The sequence below is a fragment of the Sphaerodactylus townsendi genome, linkage group LG10 (genome assembly GCF_021028975.2).
Source record: "Sphaerodactylus townsendi isolate TG3544 linkage group LG10, MPM_Stown_v2.3, whole genome shotgun sequence".
Classification (NCBI taxonomy): domain Eukaryota; kingdom Metazoa; phylum Chordata; class Lepidosauria; order Squamata; family Sphaerodactylidae; genus Sphaerodactylus; species Sphaerodactylus townsendi.
The window spans coordinates 3,092,775-3,119,980 of record NC_059434.1 but is presented as its reverse complement, the minus strand read 5'-3'; the positions used below and the strand labels follow the sequence as shown (position 1 = coordinate 3,119,980).

The following is a 27,206-nucleotide window of genomic DNA, read 5'->3' as shown; positions in this document are numbered from 1 at the left end:
CAGTGGCGTAGGAGGTTAAGAGCTCATGTATCTAATCTGGAGGAACCAAGTTTGATTCCCAGCTCTGCCACCTGAGCTGTGGAGGTTTGGGGAATTAGATTAGCCTGCACACTCCCACACACGCCAGCTGGGTGACCTTGGGCTAGTCACTGCTTCTCGGAGCTCCTCTCAGCTCCAACCTGTCTCACAGGGTGTTTGTTGTGAGCGGGAAGGGGCAAGTGAGATTGTAAGCCCCTTTGAGTCTCCTGCAGGAGAGTAGGGCAGATAGAAAACTTAAACTCTTCTTTCTTCTCTTCTTTCTCTTCTTAAAGTTATCCAGGTTAGTGGCCATCACCACCTCCTGTGGCAGCATATTCCAACACCAATCACATGTCATGGAAGAAGTAGCTCCTTTATTAGTCCCACCTTTCCCCCACCCAGCATTTTCAATGGCTGCCCCTTGTTCTAGTAGAGCCAGGAGAAAGAGAGAAAAGTTCTCTGTCAACATTTTTTACCCCATGCATAATTTTAGACTTCAATCATATCCCCTCAGACGCCTCTCCAAACTAAAGAGTCCCAAACACTGCAGCCCTCTCAGCTCCACCCACCTCACAGGTGTTTGTTGTGAGGGGGAAGGGCAAGGAGATTGTAAGCTCCCTTTGGAGTCTCCTGCAGAGAGAAAGGGGGGGGATATAAATCCAAACTCTTCTCTTCTTCTTCTCATAGGGAAGGTGCTCCAGACCCCTCAATCATCCTCGCGTTCTCTGCACTTCTTTTTCTATCTCTCTATATCCTTTTTGGAGGATGTGGCTACCAGAACTGGACACAGTACTCAAGTGCAGTAGCGCACCAATGGCTTTATATAAGGGCAATGACAATCTGGAAGTTTTATTCTGTTCTTCCCACTATCCCTGGGTATAGAGTTTGCCTTTTTTCACAGTTGCCATGCATTGAGCTGACATTCCCATGGAACTATCAACTAAGACTAAATCCCTCTTTCCTGGTCTGTGACTGATAGCACTGACCCCAGAAGCAGTGTGAAGTTTGGATTTTTGCCTATGTGCATCACTGCATTTTGCTACATTGGAACTGCATTTTTACCATTTCTTAACCCACTCACCAATTTATCAAGGTCCGCTGGAGCTCTTCAGTAACCTTGTGGTTCTCACCACCCTACATAATTTAAAATACTGCAAACTTGGCCACTACTTACCTGCACTCTACTCTCCAGGTCATTTATGAATAGGTTAAAGAGCACTGGTCCCAAACGGATCCTTGGGGGGATACCACCCCCCTACATCTCTCCATTGTGAGGAGAACTTCCTACTACACCCACTCTTGCTTCCTCTGTTTCTCAACCAGTTTTAACCATAGGGAGGACTTCCCTCTTATTCCCTTACTGCTGAGTTTTCTAATAGTCTCTGGTGAGGGAACTTTGTCAAAAGCCTTTTGGAAATCCAAGTAGACACAGTCCACTGGTTCCCTTATCCATGCCTGTTTACACCCTCTCAAAGAACTCTAGTAAGTTTGTAAGACAGGATTTGTTCTCTGCAAAGCCATGCTGACTCTTTCTCAGCAGGTCTTGCTTTTCTACATGTTTAATAATTTTATCTTTAATGATAGATTCTACTTAATTTACGTACCATGTCTCGACTCCCCCCCCCCCAAAAAAAAAAATAGCATTATTTGAGACAGGATTTGGAAGTTTATCTTCACAAGAATGTATTGTTGAGGCTTTCATGGCTGTTGTGGGTTTTCTGGGCTGTGTGGCCGTGGAAACCCACAACAGCCAGAACCTTCACGACACTCGGGCAGTGGCAGCTTGCTTTCCAACTGGAGCTGTTCTGCTCCTACTAAGTAGAAAACATCATTCTTTTTAAAAAATCATGTATTTGTCTCTTTAAAGGGCCAAAGACCCCTGAAAAGAATTTTTTGCCAAGTGTTTTTGTATTGGTCATTAGGTGTGCCTCAAAGTGATCTAATTTGGGGGTTTGCCAAGATAGCCCCTTAACCTCAAATGGGAAGTAAGCCCCTTTTGAAGGTTCTGAACTGGGCTGTGTTGTGAATAGACCTCATTTATATCTCCAGCACATCTTGGCCACTGAGCAAAAGAGACAGGTCCTCGGCACACCAGTCACATCCCAGTCTTTGCTTGTCCTTTCACTTCCTCCAGGAAAGAAGCTGCAGCCAAAAAGACTGGGTGCCCAATCGCAGGAAAGAGAGGAGGAGGAGGAGGAGGAGGAGGAGGAAACGGAACACAAGGCCAAAGACAGCGTTTCCAAAGCTCGCCAGGTCTCAGAGGCCTTCAGGTACTGTTGACTCCCACACACAAATAATAATGAATGAGGGGATTGATTCGTTGGTTCCTGTGGTGGAGAGGGATGCACGGAAGGCCTTAACAAGGACTGAGGGCCGGGCCAAACTGGCACATCCATGCTACAGGGCCCAGAACCCTCAGAAGCCCTGGGGCAGAGGCTGTGGCTGTACTGGATATCATTCTGGTCAGGCCAGAAGCTGGATGCTCTTGGGCTCCACGTGGGCACCTAAACTGTGAATTTGCCCTCCACCTGCCTCTATGCGGGGTACATGTGCTGGACACGAAGGGCGTGCCCAGGGTGCTTCAGCAAGCAGCTGTTAGCAAGCGCCACATTCTGTGTCGTCATAGTGATACTCACCTGGAGGCTTTGGGTTGGGGAGAATGGGGTTTTTGAAATGATGCTTCCCCTTTTAGGAGCCCTGGCAGGAAATGAAGTGTGGAAGGGTGAGCCAGTATGGGGAAACTCTCAGCTCCTGGTTTAAACTGATATCTCTCCGCTGCTGCAACACTATGGGGGGGGGGGGGATCAAGTCACAGCGGACTTACAGTGACCCTGTAAGGTAATCATGGCAAGAGAAGTTCAGAGGTGCTTTGCCATTGCCTGCCTCCTTGTCACAACACCGGGGTTCCTTGGATGTCTCCCTTACAAACACCAGCCAGGGCTGACCTTGTTCGGCTGCTGAGATCTGAGAGCGCGGGCCCAGCTGCTCTATCCAGGTCAGGGTTATACAGTAACTGACTAGACGGTTACATTTACGTGTTGGGCTCAAGGAAGGTTTATATGGACATCACAGACAGGAGGAACAATTTCACTCTCGTTCCTTTCTAGAAGCAAATGGCAGAGTCACCAGGAAGATGAAGTTAGCCAAGTGAACAATCCAAAAAAGCTGCTGGAGAAAAGAAGCAAGAACATTTCATAAAAGGATTTTTACTGTTTTTAAGCAAATTATTTTGTATCACGTGCAACAGACAGAAAGCATCAAAATCTGAGATGAGGCCAGCATTAATGCGGATTCCTGATATCTCCTCTGCTTCATGCTTGGATCTCCAGGCCGAATGAAGCAGGACAAAATGGGTTGTCCTCAACCTGTAGGGCTTCCAGCTGCAAGAGCATTCTGTAGGGTTAGGCCCAACAACTCCAGGGAGCAACACCACAGCCAGCTGGAGCCTGCTTCTCAGTCTGGGGGAGATCCCAATGCTGGGCCTTCCCAGGCCTGGGGACGCTCTGTACTTGCAGACATTAATCTTTTGGTGTGTCTGATGTATATAATTTGAACAGGGGGGCTGTTCTGTTTTAGCTGTGACCCAGTATCGACTTTTATGAAAATCTGTCCTTCCGGCGCAGCGGCGAAGACAGAGGCAAGGCAATTTTGCTCTCCGTGTAACCTCGTCCCTTGCTGGCAGTAAAGGGACACCAAAGTAGGCAAACCGAGGGGGACCCCTGGTGCTACCAGTGCTCTCTCCGGGATAAAAGGGAGAGACAAGAAAAGCCTTGAAGATGCAGAAAATTGGCCCCGAAAAACCAGCCTGCTGCAACGGGGCAGCATCAGGCAGCGGAGCGCAGAAGCTACAAGATGTGGAGGCGGCTTGGAGTGGAAGCACCGGCACGCTGAAAGGGAAAGATCTGAGGACGGGGGAGAAGCAGCGACTTCGCATGACGCAACTGTTCCAATAGAGCAGGAACATAACAAAACTTCTAATTCTGAAATATAAAGGTACAGAGTAAAGTAAAAGCGGGCATTAAGGGAAAATACTGGAGTCGGGGGAAGATAGTTCAAGGCAGTGATAACAGCGGAGAAGCCTTGGTCCCCCTTAAGGGAAAAGTCAGAAGAGAATTGAAGGGGGAAGGGGGAGAGGTAGAAGGAAAAAAACAAAAATTGGAGGGTAACACTGCTTAACAAAGCAACTTGGAGGGTAGTTCTCCAGCTTTTTAAATTCTACTTCCCATTCAGTCATTTGGAGGGTAACACTGCTTAACAAAGCAACTTGGAATTTCAATGAATAAAACAAGAAAGGGGAGTCTTATTGGAAAAGTTGAAAAAACGGAAATGGAAGCAAAATTGGGCTATGTTATTGAAATGATGAATGGCATGCAAAAAGACAATACAACTAGATTTAATGAACTAGAGGGCAAATTAGTTGCTATGTACAATAAATTTAACATAGTCTGCATGGAAATTAATGATATGAAATCAGAAATGAAGACAATTAAAGATATGAGCCAAAAATGGTAGATCTGGAATGAAAGTGTAACCAAATTGAAGACCACCAAAAGGAGAGTGACAAGAAAATGACTGAATGGGAAGTAGAATTTAAAAAGCTGGACAACTAGTTATTACTAACTGAGCTACATCAAAAACAAAATATTTTACGTCTGAGAGGAGTACCAGAAAGTGAAGGAGACAAAACCAAAAAAGGTATTATTACCAATTTAGCTAAATACTTGGACACAGAGGAACATGTGCTAGAAGAAGATGTTGAAAAAGCTTTCAGACTGAATTCAAAACCAATGGGAGAACATAGAAGGGAAAGAGACATTTTGGTATTCTTTTCCAGAATGAAAACAAAAGAAGAAATATTAAAGAAAAACTCCCAAACAAAGCTGAAGATAAACTTTAAGGAAATCCTCATTCTAAAAGAAACTCCTTAAAAGGTCTTGAAGAAAAGAAGGGAATATGACTTTATTACAAATGTTCTAAGGCGGGAAAATATAAGATATAAATGGGAAGATATTGAAGGTCTTTCATTAACTTATAAAGAAAAGAAAGTGAGGATTACCTCGATCCAGCAAGCCAGAGAGTTCATGGGAAAATTAGAAGGAGAATATAAAGAGTTAAGTTTTTAAAAAAGAATGTATTATAACTATTAATAATATAACAAAATTAATTATGGGCCTAAAATTAATTGGAAAATATATATTGTGTTTATTATTAATTTGGTTCAATAGTATGAATTTGAATTTGATTTCTTTCAAAGATGTCTGGCAATGCTCTAGAACCTATTTTTAAATGCCAAATAAAGGTTGTTGTTGTTATTTGATTTCATGGATTGTCAACGGATTGAACATACCTCAAAAAAGGAAAAAAATCATGTACTGGAAAAAAATAGGTATGATTAATTTGCTTACAAGAGACTCATATAATTAAAAAAGACGAAAGGCTGTTAGTTAATAAAAAATTGGGACAGAATTTTAACTCATCAAGGGATGAGGAAAAAAAGGCAGGAGTTGTTATTTATGCAAAGGAGGAATATAGTCCAAAAGAAATAGTTCGAGATGATGAAGGGAGATTCATAGGAATAGAAGTAAATTGGTATACAACAGAAATAGTTCAAGATGATGAAGGGAGATTCATAGGAATAGAAGTAAATTGGTATAGTAGGAAAACGTTTATAATAGGAGTATATGCACCAAACCAGAATAAGAGTGTCTTCTTTCAGAAACTTAAAGAAACAATTGAGAAATTACATTATGTTCATATTATTTTGTTGGGGGATTGGAATGGTGTAATATCAACTCAAGCTGGCAAGAAAGCTGAGAAAAATAAGGATAAACAAAATGGTAAACTACCAAATTCATTTTTCACAATGATGGAGGAAATTAAGCTGGTGGATGTATGGAGGAAGCACAATGGATATAATAGAGAGTATACATATCATTCAGAGTATTTTAAAACAGATACTAGATTAGACATGATTTTTTGTACACAAGACTTAAGTGTGAAAACAAAAGAGGTCAAAATAATGCCAAAAATATTAACAGACCACAGAGCGATAACCTGGAAGTTGAAGGTAGAAAGGAAAGGAGGGAGTTGGTGTCTATACGAATATTTGTTTAAAAAAAAAAGAAAATAGGAGAAAGAAATAAGCAGGAGTTTATAGATTTTTTTTTGAAGATCAATTGGACCCCAGAGGTTGATGTTAATATAGTGAGGGATACATTTAAAGCCTTTGTTTATTTATTAAAGGAAATAGTATATGGAAGAAAGAGTAAAATATGAAAATGAATTATTGGGAAAAATTAAAAATATAGAAAAGGAAATGATGAAAGAACCCCAAAATGATGACTTAAAAATGATAGGATGAAGGTACAAAATCATTATTTATTATTGACTAGTGAAATAGATAAGAAAATTAATTACTCCAAAATGCAATATTTTCAACACGCCAACAAGCTGGAAAACTGGTTATTGTACAAATTAAAACATATCAGAAAAGTAGAATTACAGAAATACAAAGTGATGAGAGAAGTTTTACAAGACAAGAGGAAATAATAGAGAAATTTGTAGAGTATTATACAGAATTATTTATGAATACAGAAAACAAGGAAGAAGATATACAGGAGTATGTACAAAAGAGTATGATAGAACAATTTACAGAGGAACATAAAAGACAAATGAGGAAATAACTAAGAGAAATTAGGGATACTATTAACAAGCTGAAATTAAATAAATCTCTGGGACTGGATGGCCTACCAAATATATTCTACAAAAAATTTCAAGAGCAAGTAGTACAGATTTTACATGTAGTGATGAATACAATTAAAGAAACAAAGCAAATACCATAGTCCTGGAAGGAAGCAATAATAACCTTAATTTCGAAAGGACAAAACAGAACATCAGTCAAAAACTTCTAAAAACATCAGTCAAAAACTTTTAAATTCTGACTATAAAATTTTCACAGCAATTTTGACAAACAGACTAAAAGGACCTTTAGGTAAAATAATAGGAAAGGAACAAAATGGCTTCCTTCCTAAAAGGTATTTAAGGAATAACGTAAGGACTATAATAGATATGATAGAATATTTAAATAAAAAAATAGATAAACAAGAGACTTTAATATTTATCGATCTGGAGAAAGCCTTTGATAATTTGGATTGGTTGTTCATGAAAAAAACTTTAGGAATGATAAATAGTGGGCCAAATTTTTAAAATTGGATTGAAGCAATCTACGAACAACAAAAAGCTAGAATAAAAATAAACAATTAACTGTCAGGTTGGATCTCAATTAGGAAAGGTACCAGACAGGGGTGTCCCCTTTCGCCCCTTTTATTTATCCTATCTCTTGAAATACTGGCAAAAAGGATGAATAACAATTATTAAAAGGAATTAAGGTTAATAATTATGAGTATAAGTTTAGAAGTTTTGCGGATGATGTTGTATTAATGTTGGAAGACCCAAAGAACTCAGTAATGGACTTGAAAAAAGATCTGGAGGAGTTCAGCAAAGTATCTAAGCTGAAGGTAAATGAGATGAAATAAGAAATGATGCTATTTAACATGACGCGATACAACAAAAGGAGATAGTAGAAATGACAAAATTTGAGACAGAAAAGGTTATAAAATATTTAGGAGTAAACTTGACTAAGCAAAATTCATTGTTTCAGAATAACTATGAAAAATGTTGGGACAAGGTAAGGAAAGATTTGGAGAGATGGGGAAGATTAGAGTTATTGTTATTGGGTAGGATAGCAGCAATAAAAACAAATATACTACCAAAAATGGTCTTTCTTTTTCAAACGATCCCAATCATTATAACAAAAAAGTGCTTTAAATATGGAGAAAAGAGATTCTGAAGTTTGTTTGGGCAGGGAAAAAACCATGCATAAATTATGTAAACTTGTGTGATAAGATGAAGAGAGGGGGATTAGGTCTACCCAATTTGCAAGCTTATTTTGAAGCCGCCGGGATGGTTTGGCTTAAAGATTGGATCCTGTTGGGGAAAAAAGAATTGTTAAATTTGGAGGGGTACGACTTAATTTTTGGATGGCATGCATACCTTTGGTATAATAAATACAAAGCCAACAAACAATTTGATAATCATTTTTTTAGAAAATCCATCAGAAAAATATGGGAGAAATACAAAATGTCAACTTTGTTTAAAACACCAGGATGGATCTCCCCACATGAGGCATGCACATTAAGACCTAATGTTGGAAATGTAGAATATAAAAGATACTCTGAGTTATTGAAAAAAGAGAAGGGAGATGTAAAATTGAAAGAAAGACATGAAATAGTGATAAATGGTGAACAATGCCAGTGGTATGTATATTTACAACTGAATGAGAAGTATAAACAGGATGCAAAGAAAGGCTTTTACTTAGAACAAGATGAACTATGGGTTAACCTATGTAAAGATGAAAGAGGGATGATAAGGAGAGTATATACTCTGTTATTAATGCAAATAACTGAGACCGAAAGAGTTAAGAAAAATATGATTATTTGGGCTGAAGCAGTAAGGAGAAATATTTATTTGGAACAACGGGACCAAATTTGGAAGAAAAATATAAAATTTACCAAAAATATAAATTTGAGAGAAAATGTAATAAAGATGTTTTACAGATGGCATCTGTGTCCTACAAAAATAGCGAAAATGTATCCCAATATGTCAGATATGTGCTGGCGATGTCATAAAGAAAAAGGGAATTACTATCACATCTGGTGGGAATGTACAAAAATAATAGAATTTTGGGAAAAAATACAAGAAATTTTGGGCTATACTTGGAAAAGGAAAAAAGAAACGTACTTGTTAAATATTACAGATTTGGAAATTAAAGTTGAGCATAGAAAATTATTTTTTATATGATTTGTGCAGCCAGGACATTAATCGCGAAAAGATGGAAAAGTGAAGAACTCCCAGAAATTTCAGAATGGATCAACAAGCTGATTGAATATTTGGGTTATGATAAGTTATCAACAATAATGAAACAAGAAACAATAGATAAGTTTATTAAGGATTGGGAATTGTTATTGAAAAATATGGACAAATGGAAAAATAAAATAGAAATTCTGAGTTTATGTAAATATTAATATATATAGATTTAGTTTAAGTATCTTCAGTATTGAAAAAAAGAGTAATAGAAGTTGGATATGGTTAAGAAGAAATATAGAGTAAGAATTACATGTTATGGGAAGTAAGCTAATCTATGGTAAGAGAGAAGATGAAGATAAGAAGTTTGCCCTTTTTGGAAAGGTGAAAGGGCAACAAGATGCCTTTTAAATGTGTTTGTTCTTTGTGGTTGTAATTTTTGTAGTTGGTAATGTCAAAATGTAATGAAACTTAATAAAGATTTATATATGAGGAACTATTTTAAAAAAAGAAGAAAATCTGTCCTTCCACTCTGCAGGCAGCAGAAGTTTTCCCAGCGCAGGTTACTTGGCTCCTCTGACAACAAAGCCTTCCCACACCTGGCCCCCCTTTGCAGAGCATTTCTCCGCCCCCATTTTAAACAAAAAGCTCTAACAAAATCATTATGAAGCCCAAAGAAATGCTGAATCGGATTCGATGCTTGAAAAATAATTACTAAGGACCGAAATCCTTCCTGAAGCATGGGGTGGTTTTCTGGGGGAATTGGAACTCATTTTCAGCTTTCAAGGAAACCTGTGCGTCCTCTGAGGTCTGGTTGGAGGAAATATGAGCTCCTTACTCACCAAGAAACATTTGAGCAGCCGCTTGATGGATGCGCCCCTTTATAGCTCAGAATACAAGTTTCCAAGCAGTTTTTCATACCAGCTCTTCTTAAAGCACATGTTTGTTTGTATTTCTGGCATGTCTGCGATTTGTAGAGAAAAATGTATCTTTTATACCAGTATTATGAGTATTTTTAGAAGTAACTGAGTACCATTATAGCATTCAGTTACATCATAGCATTCAGTTACTAAAGCTACTACAATGATAGCTTGGAGCATCTTGCATAAGTTCCCTGTTCCATGAATACAGCATCCAAGCCCTTGCCCATGGCAGATACGATTGCATTTACTGCCACTCATACGGGGCCCGTTTTAGGAAACAAATCCTCACATTGCAGTGAGGCTGCCTAATCCTGTGGTCCTTGCAGTTGGGGCCATGTTGCATTCCCCTGGCATAACGTCCCCCGGCCGGCCGCTCTCCCCTCAGCTCGCTTGGCTCCTGCATCCCTGGTCTTGCCACGTTTTGCCTCAGAGGGTGTTTTATGGATGCAACTGACTAAGCCAGTCGTGAGGCCCTGAGCTAATCTGTGGCACAGTTTGCAGTTCTGTGTAGATTCTAGCTGCAGCTGAATTGGAGGCAGGGGAGTTGCTTTGTTTTAATGAAGGCCCAGTCCCTCTTCAGAAAGGAGGATTTCATCGCTTAAAGGAAGATAGGTTCTAAAACCTTGCAGGGGAGCCAGAGTCGGTCCGCCCCCCACCCCCGTTTGACGATTCCTGTCTCCTAAGTCTAAGCTATCAGGCACGGGTCACCTTACGTTGGTTGTGACTATTCTGCTCCTCCAGGCACAAAACTTTGCTAATCACTGAGGCTCTGCAGCCCTCCAAATATTCTATCTGGCTGCTTGCAAAGTGGGACGTTTCGCTTTCATTTCTGGCCCCACGGGGTGGTTTGCCACCGCCTTTGTCAGAACATGTGTTTAGATGAACAAAATCTAGATGACAGGTGGACCCTCCTTCCAGCAGGTGCCATGTGCATAATTAGGGCTGTGTGCACAACTGTGTACCGTGTGCAAAGAGAGATAAGACATGGGCACCTGATTGGCACCTCAATTGTATATAGCAGTGATGGTGAACCTTTCTGAGACCGAGTGCCCAAATTGCAACCCAAAACCCACTTATTTATCACAAAGTGCCAACACGGCAATTTAACCTGAATACTGAGATTTTAGTTTAGAAAAAACGGTTGGCTCTGAGACGTGCATTACTTGGGAGTAAGCTTGGTGGTAGTCGGTGGCTTTGATTTGAAGCAACTGTGCAACTCATCCAATGGGTGAATCACAACCCTAGGAGGGTTTACTCAGAAGCAAGCCCCATTGCCAGCAACCGAGCTTACTCCCAGGTAAAGGATCATGCTTTTGTTCTTCGCATGAAAATCAGTGGGGATTAACAGCGCTTATCAGGGTTACCTACACTGCTTCCCCAAAACTAGGTCTTAGGTTTAATGCTAATAATCGAGCCCAGTGGCCCAGGCCAGCCTAGATGTGTGTGCGTGGGGGACTCTGTTTGCATGTGCCCACAGAGAGGGCTCTGAGTGCCACCTCTGGCACCCGTGCCATAGGTTCGCCACCACTGGTATATAGTAAGCACAGACAACAGGGTGATGTGTGCCTGAAAACACCTGTGGTCTGGCGGAGCACTTTGACAGTAGTTGGCAATAAACAGAACTGCACTGGTGACTGTGTGTCTTTCGGTTCTTGTTTGCATTGCATCCTGCAAGGTGGTCTACTCACGAGTAAGCCGCTGCTTCAACAGCCTTCTCCAGTCATCTCCACTTTACCCCCAAGCCAGTTTACCAACCTCAGAAGGATGGAGGCTGAGCCAGTCCGGAGCCGACAGCTTGAAACCAACTTCCTTAGGGATCAAACTCAGGTTGTGAGCAGAACTTTGACTGCAGCTGATCTCCTTGGTCTAAAACGCACAATCCAAATACCAAAAATACAATTCGCATAATGCCTTTTATTAACCAAATGACAAAGAACAGTTTCTCAAGAGTTCTCAAGAACTTTTCATTGGGCTGGATGTAACACAAATATGTAGAAGCGAGAATTCCTCAGAGCATATTGCTGAGTCCTATTAAAGCTTGCATTGCATGTTAGACGCCCAGCAAACTGGAACGCAGACAGTTTCAAGTTACTCCAGGGAAGAGGCAACAATACACAGGAAAAACCAAGTTCAACAAATGTTCTAATCTCTCTCAAGAGTCAAAAACCTTTTGCAGCAGAGAGACCAGAAATCATTTTGAAGCCCCCTTTTGTGAGGTGCAAATGACTGAGAACAAAACTAAAGAAGACAAAACATTTCCTTTTATTTCACAAGCTTTCCATTCAGAAAATGAACCATGACTAGTCAATCTATTACATTATCAGAAGTAAAAATGAATGTGGATTACAAAGGAGAAAAACTTTGTACAAAAACTTTAAAAATCCAACAGCAACTTGAACTATTTGAAGTACTAAAAATATCATGCAAAGGCGAGCATAACTGCCCGTACATGGAAATCCCCTGAACAAAACAGCGACAGAATCGCTGTGTGAAGTTGTGGCTCTCCCTAGAAATAAACGACAACACTGACTTGGAAGGGACTACATGGATCAGTGGCCACTCGGCGTAGCAAATGTTTCTTGGGTGGGTCTAGAAGAACTGAATAGGTATCAACAGAAATCTGCTGGCCCTAGTCTATTGCATACTTTTTAAAAAGTCCATCCGTCCTCCTCTTTTGTGGCATTTCTTCTTTCGGCACATTGTGTCTAGTTCATTGTTGGCAACATGTTCTAAAGTGGACTCACAAACAGCCGCTGGCATCAATAACTTCGTCTCATGCATCTTCTACTCTAGCACAGCTAAGGGGGGAGGGGCTGGGCGGAGGAGGTGCAAAGGAACCATCAGGTACTGACAAGACAAAGCAAAAAGCAGTGGAGTCACTAAGTGGGGGGTGGGGAAGTGGAAGCACCTGGCTTTAAGGTGACAGTGACACAAAAAGCACAATGGTGGGGCTATCAGTCCCAAGCAAACACACCACACTATGATGACGCCTGTCTAGGCAGAAATTAAGCAAAAGGGGGGAAAAGACAATTCTCTCTCTTTTTCTTTTCTTCATTAGCACCGAATAAAACTGTGGGTTCAACAACAAGGACATCAAAGGGAAATTGGATTATTTCCACCCGCCTGCCTTCTTTCTTTTCCACCTGAGATTACCCAAGACTGGTAATATTGGAGCGACCACCAGGGGGTGCCACAATGCGATGCCCGGTGCGACGGGGGTTGTTGTCATCTACCTGAGCCCCTGCAAAACAGCAATCCCAATGGAAAGGAGAGAGTTAACTTTCATTTCTTTAGAATTCTTCTAGCCCACCCCTCAATGAAAAACCTTGCTTCTAACAAGCAGCAAAACCATTAGAATTCACAGAAACTCAACGAATTGAGAATTATATATTTATTAAGTCATGTAAACAATAGATAGATGACGAGAGAAACAGCAGCAAATTAAATTTAGCAAGGAGAAACTAAATCAGCATAACTCAAATCCAGATTAAAATTAACTAAAAGCATCGGCAAAGAAGGTAAACTAGTCGATTCAGGTTTCCAAAAAAGGGAAGAGTAAAAGCAGAGGTACGCCGGGGAGAATAAACAAGTCTTCACCCACCAAGAGAAATGGAGCAACCTAGCACCAGGCAATCATCTTAAGGTGTGGGCATTCCAGGTTTGGGGGGCCACAACTGAAAAAGCTCTGCTCCTAGTTGCTGAGTACATGTGACGCTAAGAATGTAGCAGGGCTTACCAAACATGGTCTCAACAGATGAATAGGAACACAAAGAGGAAATGACCCTACTTATGCAAAGTTTAGTGGCACCGGCAATCACAAAACTAAAAGCAGGGCATCTTCCATAAATTTTTAACCTCTTTTAGATGAAGAGAATCTAACTTTCTAATGCATGGATATGATGAAAGTGGCCCTATGGCACAGTTCTGATGAAGCAACAGGCACTCATCGTGCATGCTCCCATGGCACACAGGCCTCTGGGCCACTGCTGCCATTTTTAGCTGTCATTCTGATACCTTGCTAATGGAGAAAAGCCACATGGGTTCCCATGTGGGTTCTCTTCTGCTACCAGCGCCGGCATTCGTGCATCCAGCTCCTAGCTTTCCATATACAACATCTACCCTCCCCACCCCACTAAACCTCCATACATCTGGTAACTCCCTTCCCATTTCAAGTAAAAAGTGAAGTGCTCTAGAACGGGATGGTTTTGAATTAAAGTGTCCTCTGCCAACAAAACATGGTTTCAAAGAGGTTTCGAGACAGCCGCAAGTAGTTGCATGGTTTCACCTGATAAGCTAAAATTAGACTGGTGGAGGTTCCTGATTGGTGGAGGCTGGTTTTTGGCAGGAGACGATTTAGTGGAAGGTGCGGGAGTTGCATACTTTGGAGTCGCTGGGACTTCGTAGACTGGCCCATCATACATTCCTCGGGACACTCCTTGTAATTCTATTACCTACAATATCACAACAAGAAATGAGTTTATTTGCACAGAGTCAGATGTGCTCTATGGGTGGCTCTGATGCTCACTCAGAGGGTGGCAGAATAAGCCACACAACTTCCGTTGCTACTCCCAGCTCTTATGCAAAGGTTGATAATGACACTGTATGACCATTCTCAGCCCAGAAGGGATGACGAAGGACAGCAGGGAAGATTCCTCTCCCAATCAGGCACTGCAAGGCACTGTTTTGCTCCCACAGAATCCGCCAAGCTGTAATCTTCCACTGCCCAGGAAGGCACTGGGGAGTTTTATAAAACAACTGGTGGGTCTTCCGAAACTTTTTGCCCCACTGTACATGTGTGTAAGCTTCCACGTGTGAAACAGGAGACACAAAGGTTGGAAATAATGAAATACCATTATTTCGTAAGTACCTAACAGTCACTTCTAACAAATACAAGATGCCATTCGCAGAGTTTTTCAAAAGCACAACCACGAAGAAACTCCAGGGTGGCATTACCATCAAAGGAAAGTTGGTGGGGGAGGGAGGGAGTGCTGTCAATAAAAAGATAAACCGATTCCACATCAGTTCATCCAGGCATCAGCCAAGGAGAGGAAGGGAACGGCTTCCACAGGCTTCGCAACCCACAAGTTGGGAAACATTGCTTTAGATCGGTGGGCTCCCAGCCAGTGATAGGCTTTAGACATAACCAGCACCTTAAGTTGGAAACAAACTGGCAGTCACTGCAGTTGTTTTAAGATGAGCAAGATTTATTCCTACAGGCCAGCCTCAATTTCAGTTTCTAAGTTTTCTTCATGGGCAGCCCAACATGCAGCACATTACAGGAATCCAGCTGCAATTTTACAATAACACAGGCCAAATTGGCTGAGTTTGAAGGAGAGAGTCAGTGAATTAAATGCAGCTGACAGAAGGGGTTCTTGGCCACTACACAAATATACCTGGAATTTATTTCAACAAGTGCATTCTTTTTAAAATTAATTTGCTGCATGAAGGGCACAGGACTTTTTCCTGTGTGTGAAAATTAAATGGGGTGTGTATTTCCATTCTCTTCAGAGAACTGCTAGAAAACCTTAAGAAACAATACTGTGTTTAAATGTCATCATTTCCCACTCTGAATTCTAAATCCAAATCTACCTTTCCAAGTCATCAAATTTATCTAGCAGGGGACTTTTCTGCTGCAAAAACCCACAAATTATTCAAAACAAGCCCTCCTAAGAGCTACAGCCAAACAGATTCTTTGCTTCCTGGCCATTCAGTATATTTCCTCTTGCTTTTTGAAGTGTTCATAAAAACTACCAGTTTAGAGATAAAAGATCCCCAAAGCAGGTGACCAATCCCTGCGGAAATTCCTCTGTGGGAAACTCATTCCGAGAAACTGGAAGAATTGGCAATGCCGGAGTTTGGCCACCAGGGGGTGCAGCAACAGCTCCCCTTATTTCTTTGCTGCTGCAAAATGCATTTTGGCATAATCTAGGCCTCACCCTGGTCAAACGGTTGAGAGACTTCCACTGCAGTCCGAAACTGCACAGTGAAAAGCTGCCGGCCTGCATTCCTGCAACAGTCAACTGTGCCTGCGGTGAGCCAGCAACATGAAAAATGAACATGAAGAGCAAAAAGCATGCATCATAACGTAGAAAATCCCACCCCTACCCACCCCCTCCCACCGAGGCTGGGTGGATTCCTTTCTTAAGCTCAGGCTTCATGTCCATGGGTGGGTCCCAAGGTCTGGAGAAAATTGCAAAGTACAGCAAAAAGGGCAAGGAAATAAACCAAGCCGTAGTACCACAGGCAGCACTACCCCCAAGCCTACCTTACTCCTAATTTTGATGCGCTGATAAAGGTTCTCAGAGAAAGGTTTCCGGGGAATGAAACGGCCGGTTCCTTTATTTACATGGAAATTCCCATCTTCAAACACAATCTTCCCTTGGCTAATCACTATGAGGGGCGCTCCGTGGCATTCCATGCCTTCAAAGATATTGTATTCGACAGCCTAAATGGAGGAAATGCACGATCAGTCTCGTTCATTTACATAAATATTAAACAAACTGGGGAAGGTGAAAATCCCTTCCTCATTCGGACAGTTTAATTTCTAATGCTCGTATGGACACATTTTAATCCCAATATTATGTGTCCTCGGGCTAAAGTTTTGTGTGTTTTTTGGCAGTTATTATTCAAAGTAAGAAGCTTTTAAAAAACCAACACGGGGCACATCCATCATCTGGTTGCTTTTGCCAACCACTTGGCTCTACTACCCTGAGCGGACCTAAACAACTCGAAACCTGTTCTGTCAGCCATGAGAGGTTTAGACTTGGCCTTTCTTGAATAGCACTCCTAACCCACCTTTCCGCCACACAGAACAAGGTAGTTTACCATTTTAACAGCAGTTTGCCATATGGCAAAAGGGCTTGCCATTCAAGAGAAAGAATCAGACTTTCCCCTGGCTTAATAGGGGATGTCAGCCTCTGGGGAGGGGAGGGGAGGGGGCTGCAGTTTCCCCAGAATAATAAATGATATCTACACTACAGCTATCAATTCCCCTGGAGAAAGCAGCAGCTTCAGAGGGCAGCCTGTATAATATGAAAGAGAGACACTAGGAGAAATCCCTCTTTAAATTTCCACCTGCACAGGGACTATCCCCAAATCTGCAGCAATTTCCCAGGTGAGAGATGGCAACCCTACCTGTCTAGCACAAGCTCCTCTTTGACATGGCTACTCAACAGCAGACATAAAATCCACAGGACTTCACAGGACTCTAGGGACCTATGTTGCTGCTCAGCAGTGGCGTAGGAGGTTAAGAGCTCGTGTATCTAATCTGGAGGAACCGGGTTTGATTCCCCGCTCTGCTGACTGAGCTGTGGAGGCTTATCTGGGGAATTCAGATTAGCCTGTGCACTCCCACACACGCCAGCTGGGTGACCTTGGGCTAGTCACAGCTTCTCGGAGCTCTCTCAGCCCCACCCACCTCACAGGGTGTTTGTTGTGAGGGGGGAAGGGCAAGGAAATTGTAAGCCCTTTTGAGTCTCCTACAGGAGAGAAAGGGGGGATAGAAATCCAAACTCTTCTTCTTCTTCTTCTTCTTCAAAACTGGCCACGAAGGGGCCAATTGGGATCAAGGGCAAGGAGACGGGGAGGCAGCTCTTCCCCACTTTATGCCTTATGCCTTGGGAGAAGGGAAAAAAGAGCATGAGACAGGCACCCACATAGGAATGGGTTAACCCTTCCTGCTGCTCCAGATTGCTTCTTGTCAAGAGATTCAAAACTAACGTGCAGAGTCTGCCCTGATAATTCCGGGGAAGGTGGCGCTTCAGTCGGTCTGAGCTCTCAGCACCTCCTGGCCACACTTTACGTAATGAGGTGATCAGCTATCATAAGAGCTTGCCTGCCCCACAGTATCTCTAGGTACAGCTGAACAAGTTTGGGTTCATTTCTGACCCACTAGTTTTGGTAACATCTAGGATCAGTAAGTGTCAGCTGCCTTTCAGCTTGAAGAGCCACCTGTGCATTTTTCTTCACCTGCTCCCCTCTTTAATCTCTCGCTTTCGAGTTCTCTGCATGTTCTATTTCTTTTATATGTGGTTTCTTTTTAAAGTTTTTATTTCCTTGTTCTTTACTGGATTTACAGCAAGACTGCAGATCCACTTGTTTTGTTTTTGCATACTGACTGCCTTTATTCCTGTTTTTCTTTTGTTGTTACATTTTATGAAAACTAAAGATTCTGCACTAAAAGTAAAATAATTAGGAGCACAAGAGAGAACAGAAACCTGCTTTTTCATTCAGTCAGTCCATCAGTGTTTAACGCAGAAGAAGGAGGAGGAGGAGTTTGGATTTATATTCCCCCTTTATGTCCCCTCCTATAGGAGACTGAAAGGGGCTTACAATCTGCTTTCCCTTCACACACACACACACACACCAACAACAAACACCCTGTGAGGTGGGTGGGGTTGAGAGAGCTCCTTAGACCTGTGACTAGCCCAAGATCACCCAGCTGGCGTGTGTTGGAGTTCACAAGCTAATCTAGTTCCCCAGATAAGCCTCCACAGCTCAAGTGACAGAGCGGGGAATCAAACCTGGTTCTCCAAATTAGAGTGCACCCAGTTCTCTTGATTAGAGTGCACCTGCTCCTAGTGCACCTGCTCTAGAGCCAGGATGGTGTAGTGGTTAAGAGCAGGTTCACTCTAATCTGGAGAACCAGGTTTGATTACCCGTTCTGGGGGGATATAAATCCAATGTTTCTCACGTCCCTTTCCAATGCCCACATTTTTTATTTATAAATATGGAGAGTAACACAACAGGGCCAGAATTGCTTTGGGTGGCAGAAGTACAAGCACTCCAAACACAACTGGCCCTAAGCAGTGTGTAAACATCAGCACAGACACATGCAGGCCACGCCCCAGGCCGGGGGCTTCCAGGGATCAGAGCATTAACCACACAAGCCATAATGCCGCGGGACCAATGTTTTATCCCCCCCGCTTACCGACTTGTGGCTTTTGGCCGTGATGGTCTTCCCCTTTTCTGGGTCCCAGATCACGATATCTGCATCAGAGCCCACGGCAATCCTGCCCTTTCGTGGATACAGATTAAAAATTTTGGCTGCGTTGGTGCTGGTAACTGCAACAAACTGGTTTTCATCCATTTTACCTGTGGACTAAAATCCATTTTCCATGAATGACAACTCTCAGAATGAAGATTGTGATAACATTTTTTAAAAAAAAATTTACATTATTCATAGTCCACCTTTCTTACTGAGACTCAAGGCAGATTACACAGTGTAAGTCAACGCAGGCAGCAGGACTGGATATTCAATAAGCAATGTAATAAGACTAGGATAACAGAAATCAGAAACAAACTATGACATATTAGCCGTGACATGTTACACCACGCAGAAAACTGTAAGTAGAAAACAATGCAGTGAAAGGAATGCATACAGCAAATACATTCTATGGACAGTTGTAAAGCTCACAGTCCTGTTTCCTTTAAAAAATGCCCCTGAACAACTCTGGTGATGCTGATGAAAGGGAGGTGGGACAGAGGGAACATAATTGCCCAAGCACAGGATTTACTTACTGGGACAGTGAGCAGCAGTGGTCATGGGCACAAGGGAGGAGCCTGGAAGAGGGGCACAGAACCACTCAAGTCTGCAGAAGCAAGCTGAGCTGAGCCTTGCCCAAGACACCTCCTGGCACTGGCACAAACTTTTCCTTGGCAGCAACCGAGACCAGTCCCCAGTGCTGAAGTCTGCGTGTGGATCCCACCAGCAGAAGAGCAAGGCAGCAGGCCTGTAGATCATGCCCTGCCATATAAACTTCAGTGTATAACATGCATAATGCACGGCATGAAGTCAATCACTTCCTTCGGGCATAAGCAGCCCGTGCCAAATAATTCCTTGCAAAAGTCTCAGCAAGCAGTGGGAAGAATATATTAACAAGGGGTTGGCTCCTCTGGCAGCTCAACAAGTTGGCCCAATCTGTACCAATTAAATTTTAACCACATTGCAGAGTTGGGAATAAAACTTCTAAGTGATGGACCAACAATTACTTCAGAAATTCACCGTGCTGCTACTATACATGATTGTCATAGGGAGAAAAAGATGTTCCCTTCACATTCTTCCTCCAACCACAGACTCATGGGGTCAACAGGACCTGGGCTGCCAGGCAATGGGGGGGGGGGGAATTCTGGGGGCTGTGGCTGGGGAGGGCGGAGGGGATTTTACCTAGAAGCCTGAGGTGAGCTCCTAGCAATGCTGGCTTAGACCAGCCATATGCCAGAGGCCAGATCCACCACCCCCAAGACTGGTTTCACCTACCTCGCATGGTCAGAAGGCTGCCTTTCCCAGATAAGAGCAGCTCTTGCATGTCTGGGAAGGTATCTGAGGAGCACCATATTGATAGCCAGTGAACTCTTAGAAATTCTCCAAAAAAATGGAGAAATGGCTTTGGTTTGCAAGAGTTCTGTACACTGGCATTTCAAAAAAAAAGAGTTTGCTTGGTACTTCTTTTCCAATAGGAACGTTCCCCTGAACCCCTAACTTGTGCTGGATAACCTAAACATGCATTCAGAGTGCTAGTTTAGATCCACTTTGACTCCAGGATAAATCAACCAAATTATGCTGCAAGTAATCTCTACCGAATGGATTCACTGCAACATCCGGAGAGGAAAACCAGCTGGCTGAGACAGAGGAGACCCAGCATCCCATTCAAAAGCCTTCAATGTGAGGTCGGTTGACAAGAATCAGGTCTTAGTTAAGAAAAGACCAAGCAGATCATGAAACCCAAGAACAAACGACCCGTCAGGAGCTCAATCTGGAAGTCCTACTCAGAAAATCTCACAGCAGCAATCTAGAATTCTGGGCCCTGTGTGGTTTCCGGGCTGTCTGGCCGTGTTCTAGCAGCATTCTCTCCTGACGTTTCGCCTGCATCTGTGGCTGGCATCTTCAGAGGATCTGATGCTCTTCAGAGGATCTGATGCTGATCCTCTGAAGATGCCAGCCACAGATGCAGGCGAAACGTCAGGAGAGAATGCTGCTAGAACACGGCCAGACAGCCCGGAAACCACACAGCGCCCCAGTGATTCCGGCCGTGAAAGCCTTCGACAATACAATCGAGAATTCTTCACAGTGGATGCCCAGGGCGACTTTGCAGCTGCTCAAGTGCAAAACAGACTGACCTTTGGAGAGGCCAAATGGTTATTTATTTGTTCCTTTAGGGAGCCTGAAGTAGAGCGGGGCAGAGCAGACACACTTCCATGGGTCTCCCACCCAGCCTGCCAACCAAGTCTGCAATGTTAACACTTCTACAGTACTGGGTGTTCCCAAACCCCATACTGGGACCACTTTGGATTTAGGCAATGGAGACACAGGTTCAAATCCCTAATAAGCCAGAAAGCTCCTGGGATCTCCACTTGCACACCAACCAAACCAATATACAAAATAAAGCTGCGTCTGGGTGAGAGCCATGCCTTCCAAATTCATGCAGAGTCCAAATGATCATGTTAGAGCAGTGGTGGCGAACCTTTGGCACTCCAGATGTTATGGACTACAATTCCCATCAGCCCCTGCCAGCATGGCCAACTGGAGTGCCAAAGGTTCGCCACCACGGTGTTAGAGGAAGAGAAAAGAACTCAAGCAGGCAGGCCTACCTACTAGCCCAGGAGTCTCTGGCTTCCAGGATCCGGCACAGAGCAGGATTTGCCACGTCTCAACTCCTCGACACATACGGTGGAACTTACCACGCACTTATCCCAGACCACAGACATCCTCTCCTCAACCCCATTAACACCTTCCGGGATCAGAGTGAAGTTGTCCTTCCCGACTGCCTTCTGGGCCGTGCTGTACGTACAGTGGCCACTGCCTGTCACCTGCAGGTCACCGCTGAAAGAATTCACAGGAGAAATATTTGAACTGACTGCAAGAAAGGCTGTCGGTCGCTTGCTGTTTTCATTACTCTTGGGCAAGACCAGGGAAATATCACACAACATCAAACACTCTCCTCACACCTACTGTTTTTAATGCCACCAACCGCTCTCACCTCTGCCTCCACACTCCCACCAACAAGCTCATCTTCCCAAGTGTTCTGAGTTAATTTAATCTCTTTGTGAATTTATATGTAATAACAACAGCATGTTGCCAAATCACAATGGATTCTAGGACCACAGAATCACACAAGTTGGAAGAGACCCCCAAGGGCCATCCAGTCCAAACCCTTGCCATGCAGGAACACACAATCAACGCGCTCCCAACATATGTTCATCCAGCCTCTGTTTAAAAACCTCCAAAGAAAAACCCATGGAGTCTCAAGGCCCGAGATGAGCAGAGGTTGCCTGCCACTACCTTCCTCTGCACAGCAACCCGAGACTTCCCATCCGAGGGCTGACCAGAGCTGAGCCTGCTTAGCCAAACACAGCTGGTCTGGGTTAGGGGCCACTGCCTTCCTCTGCACAACGACTCTGGTTTTCTTAGTGGTCTCCCATCCAAGTACTAACCAGGCTAACCCTGCTCAGCTTCTGGGATTGGAGGAGGGGAGGCTAGCCTGGGTCAGGGTGGAGACAAACAGGGATCCTGGTTTGCCCCTGCCTTCCTCGACACAGTGACCCTGAGCTTCCTTGGCGGTCTCCATTCAAGGACTAGTTGTGACCAGGCTGGGCTAATTTACGTGCAGTTACTTCAGAACTGATTCTGTGCCCCACTCTCTTCCTAAGAGAGCCAGACCAGATGCTATGAGGGAGAACAATGAAGTCTCGGCTTAACGGCTACTATTATTAAAAAGCAGTCATGGGGGGGGGGGGTGCACAGAAGTACAGGAACGGAGGAGGAGGAGGTGCCACTTAACTCTTTCCCTTCCTGCCTTTTATTCCACTCCTTCATATTACAGACCATCCTGAAAGATATGGAGAGCTCTTTTCCCCCTTCCCCAACACAAGGGAAACCAACTTAAGAAAGGTGACATATGAAGGCAAAGCCCTCTGCCCCCTGCCGTCAAATCTTAACTGCAAAAACTGATGCTTAAGAAGTTGGGGGAGGGGTACAGTTTCCAGAGTACAGTTTAATGTGGACCAAAGATGAATACAAGATTTCCTGTTCCCCTGAGAGTGAGCAAAGTTCAGCAGCTCTCTAAACCACATCAGAACACAGCCTTGTTTGTTGACTGCTGTCCCCAAAGATCACACCCAAGAAGTTTGTGCATCCCCTCGTGGATCTGTGGCTTCCCAGCAGTTACTGCTCCATACCAAGCAAGCAGGGAGGTCAAATGGTCAGGGGTCGTTGGATCCAGACTCAGAGGGGGCGAGGTCACAAACGCGGCGGCCTTGGCCCAGTTTTTGCTCCAATAATGTGTCCCGTCGGTTCCCAGGCTGGCCGTGATTGGCTCCCCAAAGACAAGAGCACCTGAGAGAAGGAAAGGCACAGCTGCTGAAACTGTAAGCCTGGGAATGTTCACGTGGGCCCACCTGACGCAGCAACAGAAACATTTTGTGAGGCAGCACGCAGAAGGAAAGCAACCTGCGAATTTCAACAGGGGGGTTTCAGCTTCCATGTGCTAATGCTGAAGAGAAGTAGCCAAGGGTGCTTCAACTGGATGGCGCTCATTCCAGCCAGGTTCTCCCCCTTTCATGCTGGCTGTTAACATCTAAGCAACAGCTTATGGCCCCACAGGGGATGTTCTGGTGGGCAGAAGAGGCCCAACTCTGACAACAGCTTTCTCCAGAAGCCTCTTTCCCCACCCACACTCCTAACTCCCACCATCAAGAGAGCCAGCCTGATGTAGTGGTTAAAAGCGGTGGACTCTAATCTGGTGAACCAGGTTTGTTTCCTCACTCCTACACATGAAGCCTGCTGGGTGACCTTGGACCTTTCTGGATTCTTTCAGCCCCACCTGTCTGTTGTAGGGAGGCAACTGTAAGTAGAGAAAGTGCTGGGTATAAAAACCAACTCTTCTTCTTCTTCAAGTTCCCCTGCCCCCAAAGCAGGGCTGTCTGCCAGTTGGATTTATATCCCCCCTTTCTCTCCTGTAAGGAGACTCAAAGGGGCTGACAATCTCCTTTCCCTTTCCCCCACAACACACACCCTGTGAGGTAGGTGGGGCTGAGAGAGCTCAGAAGAACTGTGACTAGCCCAAGGTCACCCAGCTGACATGTACTGACATGCACAAGCTAATCTAGTTCACCAGATAAACTTCCATGGCGCAAGTGGCAGAGCGGGGGAATAAAACCCAGTTCCTCTAGATTAGAGTGCATCTGCTCTTAACCACCACGCCACTGCTTCTCCAAGGGGCAGAAGGGAAATGGAGTGTGGAAGGAAAGAGTAGCTGCATTAGAACAATGAATCCAAGACACCCACCTGAGTTCAGATCCTCCCTTTTAGCTTCTCTGGCAACACATAGAACCATGGTGGGTGGGGGAGCCCTGCTGGGGGGTTTTAGGACAACAGTGTCTCTATCCGTCCTGCCAAATTTTGGGGTGGCTTAGAGATGCAGTGCCAAGATGGGTGCCATCCTCTGCATTGGCTACGTGTCACTCACTAGGACAGAATCCTGCCCAGAATCGCCCCTGCTAACATCAGCCTGCCACACCATATCCTAAAGAGATTAAGGAAAGACAATGCCTTCAGTTGGGAAAGCAGGTTCTCACCTGCAGCCTCAGCATACCCACCTCCGTGAGACAAAGAACATGCTAATATGATTTCATGAAGAAGTTTCTGCCAGCCATTCTTCTAAAATACTAATCTCATTTTCTAGTTTCTGACTCCCAAGGCCACCTTCATATACATTGGCTTTGTCCTGAAACTGTGATTGTGTCAGCTTCTCCCTAAATCTAAATATCTTCAGACACCCCTTGGCTTACAACATTGATTCTAAGTGTCAAACATTAATTTTAAGTATTCACCACTTAACATAAGTGCCCTTCTCTTGTCTTCCCTTCGGAAGGCAAGAACCTCCTTTGTCCTGGGAGATTAGAGTCTTGTTTTTCCATATAATTAGCCCCCTCACCCCCCACATGCTTCTATCAGGGCTCAGAATAGGTTGCTGAACTCTGCTCATCAGACCAACCCACTTCTAAATCAGGTAACTACCACCTTTATTCCCCCCAAATCCCTTGCTGTTCCAGATCTTTACCCTCAACATTATCTATATCCTAGGACTGTGTGAATTCTCTGTATGCTTTGACTATTTAGGTGCTTGTATTTTTATTATTTTTCTTTTTTTAATAAAGCTGTTAAACTTTTCCTCCTGATTCCTGAGGATTTCTTATGGAAACTACCTCCGTAAACTCCAGTGGAAAAAGATCCTGGTTACTCCTCCTCTCATTAAGTATGGTCTGACCTTGCTAATTCCCCACTCAAAGGGGAATTAGCAGAATCAGACCTCAACATCTAGGGCAGGGATCTGCAACCTGCGGGTCTCCAGATGTTCATGGACTACAAATCCCACCAGCCCCTGCCAACATGCATGCATGCAAAAAAAAAGAAGAAGAGAGGGGCACACCAATAACAGCAACAAGGAAAAGAAATAGAATCCTTGGTTCGGGGGAGGGGTGTAAATTATTCAGTTACGGTTGTCCAGTTGTATAAATTATTTTTCCCCCATGGACCAAATGTTCTGCTACTTTTTCTTGTTCTGTGCTTTTGTAATAACTTGAAAACAAGCATTCATTTTGATGTGCCTTTAAAGTAGGGAGAAGCAGTTAGCAGACAATGGATAAAAGTAATATTCTTCTTGTGTAGCTAAGAAGAGTTTCTTGTCTGGCTACCCATTTAGACCAGCAGCCTCACAGGTGATTGGCAAGCCAGTCAACCCCAGCCCTGTCGGCCCCTTGCCAGATGCTCCCAGGGTCTAGTTCAGGCACCGTCCTGACAATCTACATCTGGGCGTGACTGAGTCACAGCCCCCCACAAACCAAGCGCATCCCGTACCTTTCTTTCTAGCCGAGGAAATGATGTCAGCAGCACTCTTGCTCATGACCTTGGTGACATACAATGGACAGTTGATCCGACTAGCAATTGTGATGGCCCGAAAAACTGCTTCGGCTTCGAGCTGAAAGGCAAAGACAGAAATCCCACTGAAGCCAGGGCATTATTATCCCAGCAGAACCTTCATGCAAAGAATTCCCAGGACCAGGGAGATTTCTCCTTCTAGTCACACCTCAGACATCTTTCCCCAAGTTGCCTCCACGGCAGCCGCTACCCTTCCTCTCCTCCTCCCTACTTGGTCCTTCCTGCTTTTTCTCCCAGCAAAGCTTTGTTCCTGCTGTCCTATATGGGCAGTCCCATTCCAGCAATGCCCTGGTGCTTTTGGCAATCAGATGCAAGATGAACAGAGTCAAACCTTCCATGTCTCCAACTGTCAGAAATGAGGAGTCTCCAGAAGAGGCCAAAAAAAAAAAGAGCTGCATTTACAATCAGGGCTTAAGTTTGACTAATACAAAATGCAAAGAGTCAATGGCAACGTCCATTGTGACCCAAGGCCACCTCCAGGGAATCCGGCATTTCAAAATTCACTCCATCGTACATATTTCTGCTGAAGTCCTTTTCTGATTATCTCTCCGGCTGAGTGCCCCCAACAACTGGGAAGGGGAAAGAAGGTGGGCAGTTGTGCTACCAGTCAGCCAATGGAGCTACTGGCATGGAAGAAGTGGGGCTAGATGGAAGCACGTGGCTGACTGCCTCCAGCTTTCACCACTGCACTCTGGCCAGAATGCTTAAGGCAGCCCTGCAGTTCTTTGGGGAGTTCCCTCACTTACTCAGGAAAGCCTTCCAGTCTTCTAATGGCAGCCCTCCCCCTCCCGTGCTGTGCCTGTCCCTTCCCTCCTTCCCAGGGGCACATCTCTTGTCTGCACAGCCAAGCAGATCAGGAGAAGGCAGGTGGCTGCAAATGACTGATGGAGACCTGCAAATGTTCTTTGTCAGCAGAGGAGCAGCAGAAAAGGTGGGGAGGGAGGGACAGAGAGAGAGCAAATGAACGCACAAGATGCTGACTCTGGTGTTGTGGCTTAAGGCAAGCAAGGACACTCTTCCCACACTTTTTATAGCAGCAAAATGATGTACTCAGAATACAGTCTTAGCACCGGAATGAAAATTTTTCTGAAACAATTTGATTATTTAATGATCAGATATTGCCCCGAAAGTAAGGATGTGCTTTTGTGTGTTTCAATCATCAAATGACCCCTGCACCGAGAACAGCGGCAACGGTCCAGATCTCCCCACTGGAAGACTCATGCAGAACAAAGCTTGCTGGGAGTGTTGCAATGGAGCCGGGGTGGGGGTGGGGAATACTTGGTGTCAAAAAACGGACCGGAAAAATTATACAAGACACACGTATGCTACTAAAGTGGCATTCAATGTATTACCCTCTTATATTTCTAATCATACATAAAATACAAGTGCAACAATGCTTATTTGTATTTCTATTCCAAGTGGACTTCCTTGGAAGGAGCGCAGGGATTTTCTCACGCGTGCTGAAA

The 27,206-nt window shown here is 44.0% G+C and overlaps 3 protein-coding genes across 6 annotated transcripts in view; 2 read left to right on the top strand and 1 right to left on the bottom strand.

Annotated features, from left to right (window-relative positions):
* Nucleotides 1–9,376, top strand: part of EVC (EvC ciliary complex subunit 1) — a 51,377-nt gene extending 42,001 nt beyond the window's left edge. For 2 of the 3 annotated variants that reach the window (XM_048508949.1, XM_048508948.1), the window contains exons 19-20: nt 2,153–2,288; nt 8,887–9,376. In XM_048508949.1, coding sequence (XP_048364906.1) covers nt 2,153–2,288; nt 8,887–9,101 — 351 coding nt within the window. In that variant the 3' untranslated portion in view covers nt 9,102–9,376. Of the gene's footprint in view, nt 1–2,152; nt 2,289–3,125; nt 4,213–8,886 lie in introns of those variants that run through there. The other variant, XM_048508950.1, reaches the window with a different exon arrangement.
* On the top strand, nt 7,357–8,890 carry LOC125439767. Its single transcript, XM_048508953.1, has 2 exons — nt 7,357–8,706; nt 8,737–8,890. The coding sequence occupies exons 1-2, from the start codon at nt 7,924–7,926 to the stop codon at nt 8,875–8,877; spliced, it is 924 nt and encodes a 307-aa protein (XP_048364910.1). The 5' UTR covers nt 7,357–7,923; the 3' UTR covers nt 8,878–8,890.
* Nucleotides 9,377–12,049: 2,673 nt separating the features above from the next.
* Nucleotides 12,050–27,206, bottom strand: part of CRMP1 (collapsin response mediator protein 1) — a 34,278-nt gene continuing 19,121 nt past the window's right edge. For both annotated transcript variants that reach the window (XM_048508951.1, XM_048508952.1), the window contains exons 8-14: nt 25,660–25,780; nt 22,980–23,136; nt 21,483–21,624; nt 18,733–18,903; nt 16,069–16,248; nt 14,089–14,254; nt 12,050–13,044 (exon numbers count right to left, since the gene is read on the bottom strand). In XM_048508951.1, coding sequence (XP_048364908.1) covers nt 12,953–13,044; nt 14,089–14,254; nt 16,069–16,248; nt 18,733–18,903; nt 21,483–21,624; nt 22,980–23,136; nt 25,660–25,780 — 1,029 coding nt within the window. In that variant the 3' untranslated portion in view covers nt 12,050–12,952. The remainder of the gene's footprint in view (nt 13,045–14,088; nt 14,255–16,068; nt 16,249–18,732; nt 18,904–21,482; nt 21,625–22,979; nt 23,137–25,659; nt 25,781–27,206) is intronic.

Coding starts and splice junctions, on each gene's coding strand:
- LOC125439767 (XM_048508953.1), top strand. CDS start 7,924: ATGAAGAGAGGGGGATTAGGTCTACCCAATTTGCAAGCTTATTTTGAA. Junction 8,707..8,736: donor TGTGCTGGCGATGTCATAAA/GAAAAAGGGAAT, acceptor CACATCTGGTGG/GAATGTACAAAAATAATAGA.